The following is a 15,563-nucleotide window of genomic DNA, read 5'->3' as shown; positions in this document are numbered from 1 at the left end:
ACACTCTCTCTGTGACCACAATAACCATTTCAGAAACCAAACCACAAACCACCTCAGCATACAGTAAGTACTAGATGCCTCGTGACTGCTATATGTAAAGAAAAGGCCCAAAAACTTTACAGCAAAATAAAACACACCATTCACTGTAATTCAAAGGTGCGATAATCAGATTATCTGTCGCTCCTCACCTCTGTATTCAACTATGTATTCTTAAACCCTTCTAAACACTTTTCTCTTCTTTATGGGAAATTCTTTCTGAGCAGTCTTCCTTATGACACATGGAAATCTACTGTCACTCTAAATGAAAACTTGGGAGAAATCAAATGAATGCTGTCAAAACCAGCTCTCTCAAACTGACAACACAAAAGTGCTTTGGCTTTTTCTTGTCTTTTCCCCTTTTCCATGCCATTTTTCTAAAGAGACTGACTGGGAGTTGCAGGCTCTCTCAGTCGACTGAATTAATTAGCCTGCCGGTGAAATCAAATAAGTTTTTTTGTGTTTTCATGCTCAACACCTCTTGGTGGTAACTGACTCTGGACACACAGGATCAGACTAAACTACAGTGGGGAAAAGGGAGTAAGAGGAGGAGAAGAGAAGGAGCGCAGCCTGAGCATAATTTGGAAACTATGCGGCATATTTTCCATTTTCTGCACGCACTGGAGCCTGTCCTGTCTCCCAACTGGCAGACACACACAGCAGGAGGGCTTTTAACATCTCTTACAAAATATCTGTCTGTTCCCACGGTAACCACTGGACTGTTACCACAGCCCTGATAGCTGGGTAAGATTTCAATTAGTCCTTTTCACCTCAATCTCATGATGACTATGCTACAGACAATAATAAAAATTATATTAGAATTACAACTGTACTGGATGAACGCAGTCATTCCCTTGGCTACTGGAGGCATTAACGAGTGGCCATTAGGCTTAGTGGAAATACACAAATACACGAACACACACCCTAAACATCTGTATTCATGCCTCGTTAAATAGTTCAACTCAACAACTTCACTAGAAATGTGAATATAATCTGTGTAATTTAAAAGTGTTGTATTTCCCTGCTTCACTCATGCACCACATCTAACACTCCAGTGGAAACAAATGCATACAGTATGGTACATAAAATATGTCTTAAACATAGAAATCTGGCTTTGGTTGTAAGGCTATAATTAATGTTTTATGAATGAAGGGTAAGAAGTGAAGTTTTAGTTTAGTTTTATATCCCATCATATATGTATATACCCTGTGACTTGGCAGACCAACTTCAGGGATTGTGTGTGTGTGTGGGGAGGGATGATGTCATATTTCATTCTTCTCTTACTGAGCAGCAGTGAGGTTAAAGGTCAGCTGGCTCAGCATCAGTCACATCAGTCAGCCTCTGTTACTAATTATTATTGAGGGCCTCAGCCTCACGGACTAATCCCCCTTTAAACAAGCACAACTCTGACGGGACAAAGACAACACTATTCCTTGTGCCTTGCGCCTCTCTGTGTGCTTTTAGGTGTGCGTCTGTCGCTTACAGAGGTCATATATATAAGAGCCACAAATGTCCACAAAAAAATCCTGTTTTAGGCACTATACAATCTAATTATGATTATACACACCAGGTCAAAGCAAGACATATTTATGTTATGACGGATATCAGGTATCTCTGGGTATTATAAACCCCACAAGGCTTCCTGCCACTAGTCAGATTAAGGTCAATCTTTCATCTCCAGCCACAAAGCCTTCATACAAATAAAAAGAGGAGGAAGGAAGAAGTAAAGCCTTTCTTCTAATAATGAAAACCTGTCAACGCTTGCTGAAAGCCTCTGTAAACAAAAATGTCGCAGTTAATTCAGACAAAGAATTCAGACATGAAACCACAAACAGAAATACAACAGTTTTACTTATAGGTTTTATCTATTCAGTAGCCACAATGAGGGAAGATGTCAGAATAGCAACAACAGATGCAGAGCTGAACGGCAAACAAATGCAGCACAGTTGGAAACAGAACATAATTCAGGGACATTGTGTTTTTGTGTGGAAGATGTGGAATATACGGCACCTTAAATTAAATGTGATTTGCGATTGTGTGAATGTGTGTGGGTGGCTGGCAGAGGTTGGGGGATCAGATGCTGGGGGCTCCACAAGCTAAATCCACACATCTATAGAGGGGATGTGGCTGCTACCACAGTCGCCATTCCATGCGATGACATGCAGAATGGGGACTGGGAATGACCATCATTTGCACCACAGCCACATGTGTCTGTACTGGAGTTAGAATAAAGACTTTCATTTGCTTTTATCTCATTTGCTCAAGGACTTTAAATCAATGGCTAGTGTCAGCCCCAAAAAGGACTGGTGTGCAGACTTTAGTTTAGTACAGCCTTGAAAATAGCATCTAATGGGAGATCAGGTGTCAAACCTATCCCACTTTGGCACAATTACTTCACACAGGGTCACCAAATGGTGCCAAATGGACACAGATGAGTGGAAAACTAATGTGCATCTGCAACATAGTGTGCAAACGCTGGGCCATTGGTGCAATCATCTAATAAATCATAGAATAAAAACCTATAAATTAGGAGCTACGGTATAATACCTACCTCAAAGACTTCTTCATCAAGTATTCTAGTTCCAAACACTATAATTCCCTTGGTATCGATAATGGGGTTGGGGCTTCGGAGCAGCTTCTGGGTGGTCTTCTTTTTACAGTCCTGAATGAGGGTGATGGTCTGCTTGTGCACACTGATGGCCACTCGATGCCATCTGAAAGGAGAGGTGACGTTAATTCACACACTTACTGGGTTACATGCTGCCCACTTACACATTACTAACAGCCTCTGGAGTGAAATAGAATCTCATTTTACAATTTTATTAAATTCCCTTTTTTCCACAGAAAAAACTTTAGAATTCCACAGAATTCTAAAGTGTGCCTGCAAGCAAAAGATCCAAATTTGATGACACTTCAATCCACATTAAGTGTACAGCATCACAAATGAATATTGCATGCATAACAAATCTGTTGCAAAAGGGACACCAAGGCCAGGTGCTGCTTTACAAACTAAACATCAAAGCCTGACACATCCAACCTGGACTTCAATTAGTAATGAGAATGCATAACCAAAAAGTCAGATACATGTTTATATAGGTATCCTGTACACTGTGAGAAATTAATGGATTACACCTACTTTCCGTCCGCTAGGTTGACTCCTCTGAAGAGGGGGTAGTCCTCAGGGCTGGGTTTGCCTGTGTGGTCCTCGTACAGGAACACAGGAGAGCGTCCCACTTCCAGTCCGAGCTGTTGGATGCCCTGTTCATTGTACACAGACAACAGGAAAGACTGGCTGCCCTTCTTAGGCTTCACCGTGGCCAAGATGGAAAAGTCCTCCGGGAACACATCACCTGGCAGGACGGATGATGGGTTGGACAGAGAGAGAAAAGTTTTGGAGAGGTATAAGTAGTAGTAGCCATTCATCATCTTAAGAGGAATGCCATACTATATTTGTGTTCAGGATGTTGTAACCTTGTTATTATTTTAGCTGACAGACTGTGCTCTCTGGTGTCAAGAGGGAGTATAAAAGTAATTATTATTACTTCTAGTGGAAAGAAATGTTACAAAAACAGATAGTTTAGATTGGAAGATCTGAGAAGACGGGCTTTGAGAACAGAAAGGAAACATCAGCGATTTGGGGAGCGCCCAAAATGTAACAGGATAGGATTAAACTGAAAGGATGGCTGGCAGACTAGAAGCCGGTCAGAGGGAAAAACTAAAGTCAGAAGCAGAAGAGAAAAGTGGAGCATTTCCAGCGCAGCACCGGATGAGAAGCATAATGACAAAAGCATGTGATCCTGGGAGACTTTGTCGAACTATCCTTCAAACCCCTCCTCTCCACTTCTCTCTTCTCCCACAGCTGATCGATCTAACAGACACCGAGACGCTCCAGTAGAGGGTTGGAGATGAGGAAATTTTGCAGAAAGATTTTACAGGAGAAAACAGTAAAAGAAACTTAAGTATGGAAAAGAAAATACCAATAATAATTTGGTATGTAAACATATAAAAGTTGCAGAAAAAGACATTAAAAAGTTCTGTTTGCCTCCATCTGCATGGTTCCACTGTGCAGCCACTATTTTGTCCATTTTGCTCAAGTGTGAGGCACATCTGCCAGACAAATTCCCATAGAGGGGTGCTCTCAGGACACCAGAAAGAGGGCGGCCTTTCCAACTATCTGAGGAGACTCGCTCGCTAATGTAGAGGTCAGACTACACTTGAGGCAAACAGAGCTTTAGATATATTGGTTTGGAAAAAAGTGAGGCAATCTGACTATATTGAAACCACTATTGTTAACGAGAAACCAGCTATCTGGATTATTTTTACCATAAGCAAAGAAACCACTTAGATTCCAGTAGCAGATCCTTGCTGTTCAGTGTGTGATTTCCAGACGACCGGAAAAGAGAGGCAGGGTTTGTGGCTGCAGTGGTTTTGTAGCACCTCGTGCAGCCATCAAACCCCCTTACTCTGCCACGATTTTCAGAATAATACGAGAGGGGCTGGAAAACGCTAAATTGGAGGGACTATGGTTTAAATAGCCAATCAGAAGCTGTGGCGAAAAAGACGCCTCAGAGGGAATGCAGTGTGGAAACTTGAGGTTAGGAAGAGATAGAGCAAAAGGAAAGAAAAAAAGACGCTCTGGTACCAAATTTTGCCACCATCATCCATTCACTTTGTTCTTTTTTTTCTCATTGTCTTTCACCTAGTCAGCGTCTGGGTGTCTGTTTGCCTTCCTGTCTGCCTTTTGCCATGATTCTTCCATTAATGCCAGGCATCAAATCGCATCATGCGGAGAGCACATGGCTTAGCAGTGTGCTCCCTCAGGAATTCAGCTTGGCATCTTATGAGAAACACTGCTTTAATTGACAGATGCTTTGACAGGATGGTATAAGGCAGACACAAGAACACAAGAAAGAAGGGGAAGAGACAGACAAACATTCAAAAACCCTTTGAGGTGGAGTTTGCTGGTAGATACATAAAGTTAGAGGTCAGAATATAACGATATGGAAGTGTTATAATGCAAAAAAGGAAGGTGGGGAATAACAGAGTAAAGAACAAGGACAAAGGAAAGTTTGTCATGACATGCTGTCACATGACACAATTTCTGTCGCAGAGACAAGGACTCAAGCTGATGATACACACAGCAACTTTTACAGCAATTGTGCAGGGTAACGTTGCGTCAGTGGAAATGAGTAAAGATTACTATCGTAATCCCCTTCCCCCACCACTCCACCACCCGCCCCGTACTGCCGCTATCCGTTCAAAACATAGTCGGACTTGCCACTAGCAAGATTGCCAAGCAACATTGCTCAAAAAGTTGCCCCGTGTATCATCAGCTTCAGCGCTGGCTCAGGACAGATGGCTTGTGTGGAGGTCAAGGGTCAGCTGAGGAGTGAAAGGGACACCATGGCACAGAAGAAGAGGGAGTAGGGGGAGGAAAGAAATGAAAATGACTAATTTTCAAATTTAAGGTACTCCCTTTTGGAAGGTAGAAATTGGAACCAGAATTAAATTGTCCCTGAATAGAACTGAAGTAGTATTTACACCACAAGGTTTCTCATTTGTGGATTTATGTTTATGCAGTGTGTCCTTTCCTCCCTGCCATCAAGGACTGAGAAGCCCTGAGGGAACCTCCATGATAATGTAGAATAGAGGACGGTGAAAGAAGGAGGTTAACAAAAATAGAAAAGTAAGGATGAGAAGAGGGAAATATTTTAAATGAGCACTCTCTTGTGTTGGTGTCCCTTTCTTCTGACTCTCTCCTCAGGACCTCATTGTGAAGGGGGGTTGGGGGGTCAGAAAAGCTCGGGTTTCTCTGGAATGTATCATTCAAACCCCTACTTCAGGCCACCAAATGAGAGATACCTCATTCCTCATTTAGTGTGTGGACCTGGTGGGATTGGATTGGCTGTGGTGGCCAGAAGTCCTGGGACTTCTGGCCACCACATCCTATCTCCAGATTAAATAACCTTTTTAAGTTTTCTTTTATTTATCTCATGTATTATACACTTTTATTTTCCCTTGAACCATTCTGTGGGGGAACTACAGCATTAGAGTTCATAGAGAGAGGTGGTCTTATTTACAAGTTAAAAGAGACAGAGAGAGTGGTTTGCCATCTGGTCTCCAATTTCACACAGGTGGCATTTGGCATTCATTGCTCAATTATTTTTCTTCATCTACCAAACTTACACAATTTTTAAGAATGCCACAAAAGTCAGAGAGGGGCAGGAGTTGTGCCAGCACTTTGACTGATCCCCTCTACCATCTGTCAGAGTGCATACAAGCAGGTAAATGAGGTAGAAAGTCTTGTGTCCTGTAATTGGCCATTCAGTCATCACTGTGCCCAAATCCCTCCTTCAGTATAAGGCAAGCAGCATTCCAGTGGGATTACACACTGCTGCAGAGACAACAAGTGTACCTGTAGGTTGGTGCGCAAAAAAGGGGCAAACGTGGACAAAGAAAGAGCAAAAGAGAGGAAGATGGATGTCTGTGTCCCTGAATGTACGCAGCACTAATCGAAAGATAGGCCTCAGGATACAAGTTTGTCTAGTTCAAGGCTCAAATAATATCACGCAATTAAAGCTCTGTTTAGGAACAGCTACATATAATTATGTCTTTTTGTTTGTAAACAGCTCACTTCAAAAATATCAATAGGGGAAGCAAACTTATTCTCTATGATCCACCTCTGATTACTTCTGGTTCTCATAATATCCACACCTCTCTTGCCAGAGGCCAGAAGGATATGATTCAAGGGTGATAAACTGAATATCCTAAAGAAACGAGAGGAAAAAAACACTCTGAAGTTAAGACTCTAATAATTTAATTAATACCCCAGAGACATCAGCAAAACGTACCCTATCATGCATCCGTACTTACTAACTCAGCTAGAATCACATAATTATAATCATTTGGTTAATGATCTTTTTGTAATAGAATAACAGCTACCTCATGTTGCTGTGTTGTGCATCTATACATTCTCTTAATTGATCAGTAATAAGCCACAAATAGAAGCGGGTTTCTGCTATATGATAATATGCATGTGGCATAGGGATATTTCTAAGATAATAAATACAAGCAAAGTGCTGCAATAAGTGCAACAGTGAATATTTCCCAAGGCATTACAGAATATGTTGATAGACTGTGTCACTACTGAGCCATGTTAGCAAACAACAGCACCATTATTGCTTTTACAGCTTGTGATCTTAGCTTAGCCACTTGAATCTCACCGTAAGCCACAGCAGAGGACCCTCACTGAGTGGCCAGTGCCATCTAGCCACAGCTGTCCAGACCACAAGTATGAATGCAAAGCGACAGCTTACTTCATTCAGAGATAATGTAAGAGCCACTGCATCATCATTTCCTTGCTGTGTGCCAACGCTGACTGTTGTCTATTATGACATAAACTGGGGGTAAAGAAAACTCTTCGGCAGAAACTTCCCAATTTGTCAAAACTACAGCCAGAGATTAATGGCAATTTGAAATTGCATGCTATTTCTCATGGGTTTATTTGGATGCAGAGAGAGTTACTAGATGAGGACAGACTACTGAGACATTGGAAGTGTGTGGAATAAGAGTTAAATAAGGTAGACGGCTTGGTTGACCTGTTTCTTCACTTCTCATTCACTTAATAAAGGTAAGAAAGGACTCATCTGTTTTAAGCGCCTCAGTAGTTTCAAATGAATCATCCCTTCCACATGTTTGCCTAATGATTGCATGTCTGCACTTGCTCTTTTCCAACACATCATCACAGACTGTCTGTGGTTATGGGGTCACGGGCCAGGGTGTTCTCAACCAGAGCTACTGTGGTTTTTATTACCAACATTATAGTCATAACAAAACGAGTATGTTTGCATGTCTTTGTTTTCTTGTATGTGCCACTGTTTTACCTTTAGGAGGCAGGATGCTGCGTCGATAATTTAGGCAAATTGTACCTCCAGGCTACGGGCCAAAGTCATAACTCAGTAGCATACTTAGTTAGAGGGAAAAAAAGAAATGGACAAAATGATCTCACAAGTTTAGCTGCCTTCTGGAATATATGAGCTGTACATTCTCTTAATCTCGAGGTGAGAGAGCGACCACATCTCAGATGTTTCTGCTAGATTTTTATGCCTTGAAGCCACAGACAGCTTGTTATTCTGTTTGCACCTTAAGACTATGTGGTGCCTGTTAGGAACTCCTCCAAGTTGGTTTGTTTAATGTGGACTGTTATTTTGGATGATCCAGAGTAGCATGTGTGTAATTATAGCATGTGTATCTAAACAGGGGCTCATATGAGCTCTGCTGTCATAGAGCTTCAAAGTGAACAATATTTGTTTGATTGGAGAGCATGACAGGGCGTGCAGGCCATAGGAGCCCTGTGGCTCTACTTTAAGCCCCACAGAAGAGCCATGACATGAATCAAAGGTCCACTAAGGCCAATGCAATGTCTCAGAGGACTACGAATGGGGCTGTCATCCAATCAAAGCTTTGTGGGAGCTCTGCTCACAGGAAGGGTTGTAATTTCTCCCACTTTTTCCTGCATCTAAACTATATCACTGCTCGCTCTTGATTTTTCTTTCTTTAAGCTGCAGATAAACCAATCACAAGAATTTTAGAACTTAGTTGTCTGGCTCACCGAATTATTATTTTTGAATATCTGTCCTGGGAACATAACAAGTCTCACCAGACAGAATTTAGATGAAACACAAAGGGAGAAAACACAGCGAGGCAGCAGCAGTCAAGACGAAATGATAGAGGGAAAAATGATGGCGCTTTAAGGAAAATAAAGCGAGAGAAGGAGGGAGAACAGCGAGGAAAGATTGCTGTAGAAGGAGGAGAGAGAGGAAAGTACTACTGCAGCGCACCATAAAGCAGCAATCCAAAGCCACGTCAGCACAATAGAACAAGGCAAAAGTGGAACCCCAGACTTCCCTCCCCTCTACCAGCCCCATTTTCACTGTTTTTCCATCGTCCGGCTCCTCCTACAGCATCAAATATTACAGGGCTGGATATTCTCATGCATCTGGTGTGTGTTTTCAGCATGCATTATAGATTTTCTTGAACATTGTGTGTGACTTAGCAACATGACTAACTCAGTTACCACAAGTGCTACACATCTCTCATTTCTAGTACAAGGCTTACAGTAAAAGCTGTAGACATTCAGTATATGCTTTAGTAAGGGGTAAACAAGATTACAGAGGAGTGAAAGATGACACAGCAGGCATACCCTGCCTAAAATCCCATAAATCAAACAGAGATGACATAAACAATGAAGTTATAGGAGCCAATACAACTGCTACATTGAGGGAAAGGAAAGGGCTAGGTGGGAACAAATAGAAAATGCTGTCCAGCCATGTTTAAATGTTAGAACCCCAGTTTACTATAATGTGGGGTAAACGGTTATAAGGCTGACCAGATGGCAAGACTGCGTGTGACTTGTAAGATAAATTAAAGATCTTGGAAAAACCACAACATCTGCGATGTGTGATGAACCTGGAGTGCAGTATGGAAAAATGACTAGATTTAAATGGCTCTGAAGTGGTTTGTCAAAAGGAATGCTTTAAGGAACAGAAAGAGATGATGGTATTTGTTCTAAGAGGTATAGCGATACTATGTGCGTTGAGGCAGATACTCACCTGAATACAGCTGTTTGGTGGGGGCGCTGAGTTGGGCGTCTTTGGATACTCTGTAAGCCACATCGGGTCCTTGTGTTGACCTCCGATGTGAGCAGAAACCCGTTGTTTTTGTAACACCCTCAGGTAAACTGTGAAAATCTAAAATCTTCAAGAGGTTGGCTGGTTCCGCTACAGAGAGGAGAAAGGGATATAAAAAAAGAATGTTAGATTTGTTTTAACAATAGTTTGAAAAAGCACTTAAATTGTCTCGACATTTGTCCGGACTCCAGAGTACACATTGCTAAATTTACAGCCCGTGTATCATATTGTTTATGCATGTCAAATAAGGCTTAATTATGGCCGTTATTTTAATCATTCCCTCTATTTTCAGTTTTTTGCTGACTCAGAATCTCTAGTTACTCAGCAGAAGATTTTAGTGTTGTGGTTCAGAGAAGATCTCTGTTATCCATTTAGGCGCTAAACAGAGACGTGCCCATTTATAGATCACCATGATCATGGGTTACAGCTGCAGCAAAACCCATGCTTCCATCCATTTCCCTGCAATACTAAGTCTACCACTGCCTCCCTACGCCACAACCATGCAATTAGCACACTTTCAGGCCGGTCGTCCCGTCTGTAACCAGGCCACCGCAGAAGTACACTGGGTCAGAACAATGTGACATGAGGTTTGACCCTGGACCGCACCTTCGCATGCCAAAACCACCCAGGACAAACAGCTGTTCCTACAGCCAGATGCACACACAAGAAGCTTCACAATGACACCCATCAGGATCCAGCCATCCAGCAAAGGCCTGGACAGAAAAGTACACTGGGTCATGTCTTTAGAGGAGAGCAAACACTAAAGTGAGGGCAGCAAACTGGGACAACAGAAGGATTTTATGACACAGGAGTCTAAGAAGTAAGACAAAAGCAAGTATGCTGGGGTATTCTGATGGATGCATTTCTGTGGTATTATGTGTATGTGGAATGTCAAAGGCAACCCACACAGAGGTACAGCAGTCCTAGTGTCAGGCTACAAAGACCACACACACCGTTCAGAAAAAAAAAACTTTCAATAGCCCCATCCATCTGAGAGTGAAAGGGATGCTGGGAAAGGTGGAAAGGGGAGCAGGCAGAACGAGTGTTTGTACATTCTGCGTTACCCTGCAACAACCTCCAGCTGGATGTCATTACCCATGACTCATGCAGATCAATTAAAAAAAAAAAACATTCTTGAACAGAGGACTCATTTAAGAACACTTTGGCTGCACGTGTTCGTCCACAGCTGTAGCTGAAACCTGATTGTATGCTGCCTATTATCTTATTATCAGTAACACAAAGATCAGACTAAAGAAAGCTTACTGAGAGCATTCCAGACCAAGAGTCTTGAGGTCTTTGAGTTGCAATCCATCTGCCTGACAACAAATACAAAACGCATTCACAAGAACATCAGTTTGCAGCGCAGACATCAGTCATGGAGCACCTCTTTTCTGATATCTCAACAAATGAAATAAGACATAAACACACTTGTAACAGTTTATACAAACAAAGTTACACTCAAGAGCCTGGAACGAGTCTGTGTCCATTTCAGGAGAAAATGTGGGTTTTAAGTCAGAATGGTTTGGTTTGTGGTGATGTTCTGATCAGGATGTTCACATCTCATCTCAATCTTTCCTAACTGTCTCCTAAGCCAGCCCACTCTTCCTGTCTTGTAGAAAGCCTGTTATCCAATCCCAAACTCTGTAATTGTATTTCTACACACATGCATGTGGAACCCTGCAGAAGATGACATTGCTCTGGAGGATGTATTTAGGCAGCAGTTCCCCGATCTTTAACAGCAGCACATCTAAGAGAAATATACAAATCCAAGCACCACGCCCATCTGTTCCACCTAGGCCAGCATTTTTGCACATCAAAAAGATAACTACATTCATATTCCTGAAAGTGCATACCACAGAATGGCAGAGTCTCTACGCAAGTGAAGGGTCTAAACAAAAAGACAGCTTTGTCTATCATCAACTCATAATGAAGAGACAGACAGAAACTCACTCACCAGCTATCATTCAGCATGATGACAGAGGTTCATTTAATGAGCTCGTCTCACAGTGCTCTCCAACAGTGTGGTAATATGTCAGACTGTCAAAGTGATGGGAAATGTAGTGATGGAATGCTGATTGATCTGTCAAAAACTGTGTTCAACATCATCATCAAATCATTGGTCTTTAAGCGGAAGATCGTGAGAGGTGATCATATGATAAATGAAAAAATGTGATGCACTTGATGTAACTTGTTACACTGGTGGCTTAGGAACTGAGGCGTTCAGGGGTCCTGAATGCCTGCAATAAATTTCTACGAAATAGAGCAAAAGTGTCAGCATGATGACAGAAGATAAAGATGAAAGCACAGGGACTCTGATTCAGGGAAACAACGGGATTGTGTGTTCAAATGAGTAATGACCATCAATCCAACAAAATGATTTGAAACATTTGGGGGGTGTGGTACTAATGAGCACCCAGCAAAGTATGATGATTTAACATCTGCTTAATTACAGCATCTACATTTAGCCCTGGAAGGTTTTTTGCATGCACCTAATGTTTTTGGCAACAAAAAAGTAAAATAAAATTAGTTTATAACTATCAGACTAAACAAATAAAATAATAAATATACTAACCTTTGAAATTTTATTATAGACATACGCTAAAAGCTTATAACTTCTGTTTATAATTTGGTCTAGTTGGCCGGTGCTGGCTGAGAGAGTCATGTACAATTATTAGAAAACAATCCCTACATGTTTTTTACAATAGCATAGACCTGCTTTTTCACCAACGTCTTTGTAACTCCTCAGAAAAACATGCAGGGAATTCAGAAAAAAAGACTTGCATAAATGCTGCATAGACAAACGTAATAGGGTATTGTAACAATTCAAAAATCCTGCTAGAGCTTCCTTAAATTCAAAATCAGCTTCAGCGAAAATACATGGGGAGCTAACCACTAATATAAGAGAAGTAAATGAAACACATTGGCACACAAACCTTTTTCATTTAACACTGTTTTTAACAAGGAGCATGTTTCACCAAAGGCAAAGCTCACTGGTTTTGCCCTTTTCTGAGACAGCCACAAGCTCCCTGTGAAAGCCATAACTGCCTGACAGTGATTCTCTTTAACCTGCACAGTATCTGTTGGGAGATAAATCAATCGTTCGCTGGCGGTTGCACAGAAGGAGCCCATACAAGGTGTTAAAATAACTGTTCACAGCAATAGAGAACACAGTCGCCGCTGTCTAATATCGATACACGCCAGAATAAAAAGCTGCAATATTAAGATGTGCTAATGGTTGATCACGTTCACGTGGGTGAGTCCAACCAGCCTTTTCCATCATCTTCACGTAGCCTACCACACACCATCTCCCAATTTCCTTATATGGACACAACCTTGAATATGCCCTGCCACTAGTGACTCTGGTGGTGACAACTACAAACATTCACTTCATATCTTACTGTACCTCATATAATCAAGATACAAAATTATTTCCCTGCCTGTAAAATAAAAAAAAGGTGTTTCCTCAAGATCATTCTGTCAACATGGCAGTATATTAGCTACCATAGTGAGTGCCTCTGTGCGTAAAGGTGCTCAGAATGCTGTTCATGCTTATAACATTTTTTGTAAAGTCTCTCTTCACACCAGACTGTCTAAACACTGACAGATAAACATCCGCAGTCACTGTTGGCAAACTACCTCCATTGATCAGATGTTCCCAACAAGCCACGTACATTTTATTAGTTTACAGATGACAACAGTACACAGACGGTGATAAATGCTTCAAAGAAGTTCCTTCAGGCAACAGCAGTCTACACTCACAGCGCACCAGAACAATATATATATCCTAAAAACAATAAGAGCAACATTATAACAGCTAGCTCAGCACCACAGGGAGAGAAGAAAAGGGGGAAGTCTGTAAGGAGCATCCAGTCGATGCTAACTGTGTCACGACCCCTGCTGAATGGGTGTTGCTTTTGCTAATCCACACAGGCACAAAGTAATCCCATTGAGATCAGCAGCTTTTTGGGAACAAAAAAATTCATCAGATATATCTATTAACCACTCTTTCCTTCCATTAGTCAGTTTGTTATATTATCAAGCTGTTTCACTCTCTTGTTTCCATTTCCCAGTTTCCTTTTTCCTTGCCTTTGTTTTTTCTTTCAAGGTTTTAGATCCCCTGATGGATCTAAAAGCGACCACAGGGCCTCTGCAGGGTCACCTGGAGGTGAGCCAGGTGGACAGGGCCAATTAGCAGCTTACAGGAAAAGAGGAGGAAGGTGAAAGGATAGCATAATATACCTCTGTCCAGACACCAAACTACAAAATAACAGGCCTATCGAAAACCCATCTGAGAAACAGCAAATACCTTTTCCAATAAAGTGATGACTTACTCGATGCAGAGAGTCTAAGAGAGAAATAAAAAATTATCACACCTTCATTCATGAATTTCTGTCACTGGCAGTCGACCTGCCAGCGGAAGCTGTCCTGACCGCATCCTAAGCTACAGGTATGGGTCTCAGTCACACCTTCTTAAGCTGAGATGTTTACCCACTTAGCATGGCAGATCCCTAGAGAGACCAACACCTCTGCCGCTAGATGCTAAAAATACTTCCCTGTGACCACAGCCCCTCACATCCAAGAGCGAGGCTCTCTGCATATACACAGAAATTGTTCATATGACACAGTCTTGTGTACTTTTGCTCTTTGCCAGTCTGTTTTCCCTCTTCTGCTGCTTTAAGGACTTTCATGCAACGAAGCCTGGCACAAAAAAAAAGCTATAAGGCAAATACAGTGCATCCATTAAGCCGAAGCTTTTTCATGTGTAAATGAAAATGTCTTCTTCTTTCCTTCGCCTCTCGTGTTATCCATACAGTACACTGCCTCTATGGCCTCTGCTGTCCACCAGTGAATGCATTTACAGCACAATTACAAGATGCAAATGCAACCAAGGACATAACATGTTTAAGGAGCATTGAAAATAAGGGCGCTTGGCTGTTTCTAAAGTGTAAAGGTCAACAACAGAATCACACAAAATTAATTAATCCTTACTTAGTTGATGAAAACTGCAATCCAAGTCCAGCTTGTCTTCCTCAAACTCTACACAATTCAAACGTTTAATACTCATGTTCACTGTTTCTGAAAAATAAAACTCTTGGATGGAGTGTGAAGTATCCGCATTTACTCCCACAGTTCGGGCTTCCGATGTACACAATGGAAACTTGTAAGTGTAATGTACAAATTAGTGCCTTACAAAGCGCTGTATCTTTGATGTGATGTGCTAAAAGAGGAGTGGTTAACTTTGTTTTCAGCCTTTTATGGGTTTGTTTGTCAGACATGTGTTGGATGAGGTTGCAGCATAGTAAAGGATAATGAAATCATAAAAGTGTATGTGTGAATTATTTTTAAATGTGTGGTGAAACTTACAACATTACAGTCGACTGTTACAGAGAAAAGTGGGTATGATGTGGTTTGCAAATATCTTCCCCTTCCTACCTCACTAAACTTGTTTCTACCTTTTTTTCTCTCTCTTTCTCTGAACAGTAGCTTTGAGTGCAAGATTTATGATCCTGCTCTTGGTTCAGTGCCAATCCTGTGGTGGATCCCATTCCCCTAACCTATCCATCTACCCTTGATTTCCACAAATGCACACATACAGACACAAGCACACACATTCTGTAACAACACTTAGTGACTCCAGACGGCACCATTTCATTTGACAGGAGGAGGGGTGCCGGACCAGTGAATTAGGACTTTTTCATGGGGGGAGATTAACATTCCTCCCTTCTTTCCCTGCCCCCTATCCTCCTTCTCCAGCCCTTCCTGAAGTGAGGCCTAGCTCTCCAGGCACATGCTTGACCTGGCGCTGAGGACAAGGAGTAATTAGCAGCCATAAAGAGG

At 41.7% G+C, this 15,563-nt stretch overlaps 1 protein-coding gene across 1 annotated transcript in view; it reads right to left on the bottom strand.

Moving 5' to 3' along the window:
• LOC123982192 (collagen alpha-1(V) chain-like) overlaps nucleotides 1-15,563 on the bottom strand; it is an 80,763-nt gene that overhangs the window by 53,242 nt on the left and 11,958 nt on the right. Inside the window, exons 2-4 of the mRNA XM_046067611.1 lie at nucleotides 9,648-9,815; nucleotides 3,173-3,386; nucleotides 2,588-2,750 (exon numbers count right to left, since the gene is read on the bottom strand). Coding sequence (XP_045923567.1) covers nucleotides 2,588-2,750; nucleotides 3,173-3,386; nucleotides 9,648-9,815 — 545 coding nt within the window. The remainder of the gene's footprint in view (nucleotides 1-2,587; nucleotides 2,751-3,172; nucleotides 3,387-9,647; nucleotides 9,816-15,563) is intronic.

Source organism: Micropterus dolomieu, linkage group LG13 (genome assembly GCF_021292245.1).
Source record: "Micropterus dolomieu isolate WLL.071019.BEF.003 ecotype Adirondacks linkage group LG13, ASM2129224v1, whole genome shotgun sequence".
Classification (NCBI taxonomy): Eukaryota; Metazoa; Chordata; class Actinopteri; order Centrarchiformes; family Centrarchidae; genus Micropterus; species Micropterus dolomieu.
Note: the sequence above shows the minus strand (reverse complement) of the source record. Positions and strands in the feature narration are given on the sequence as shown.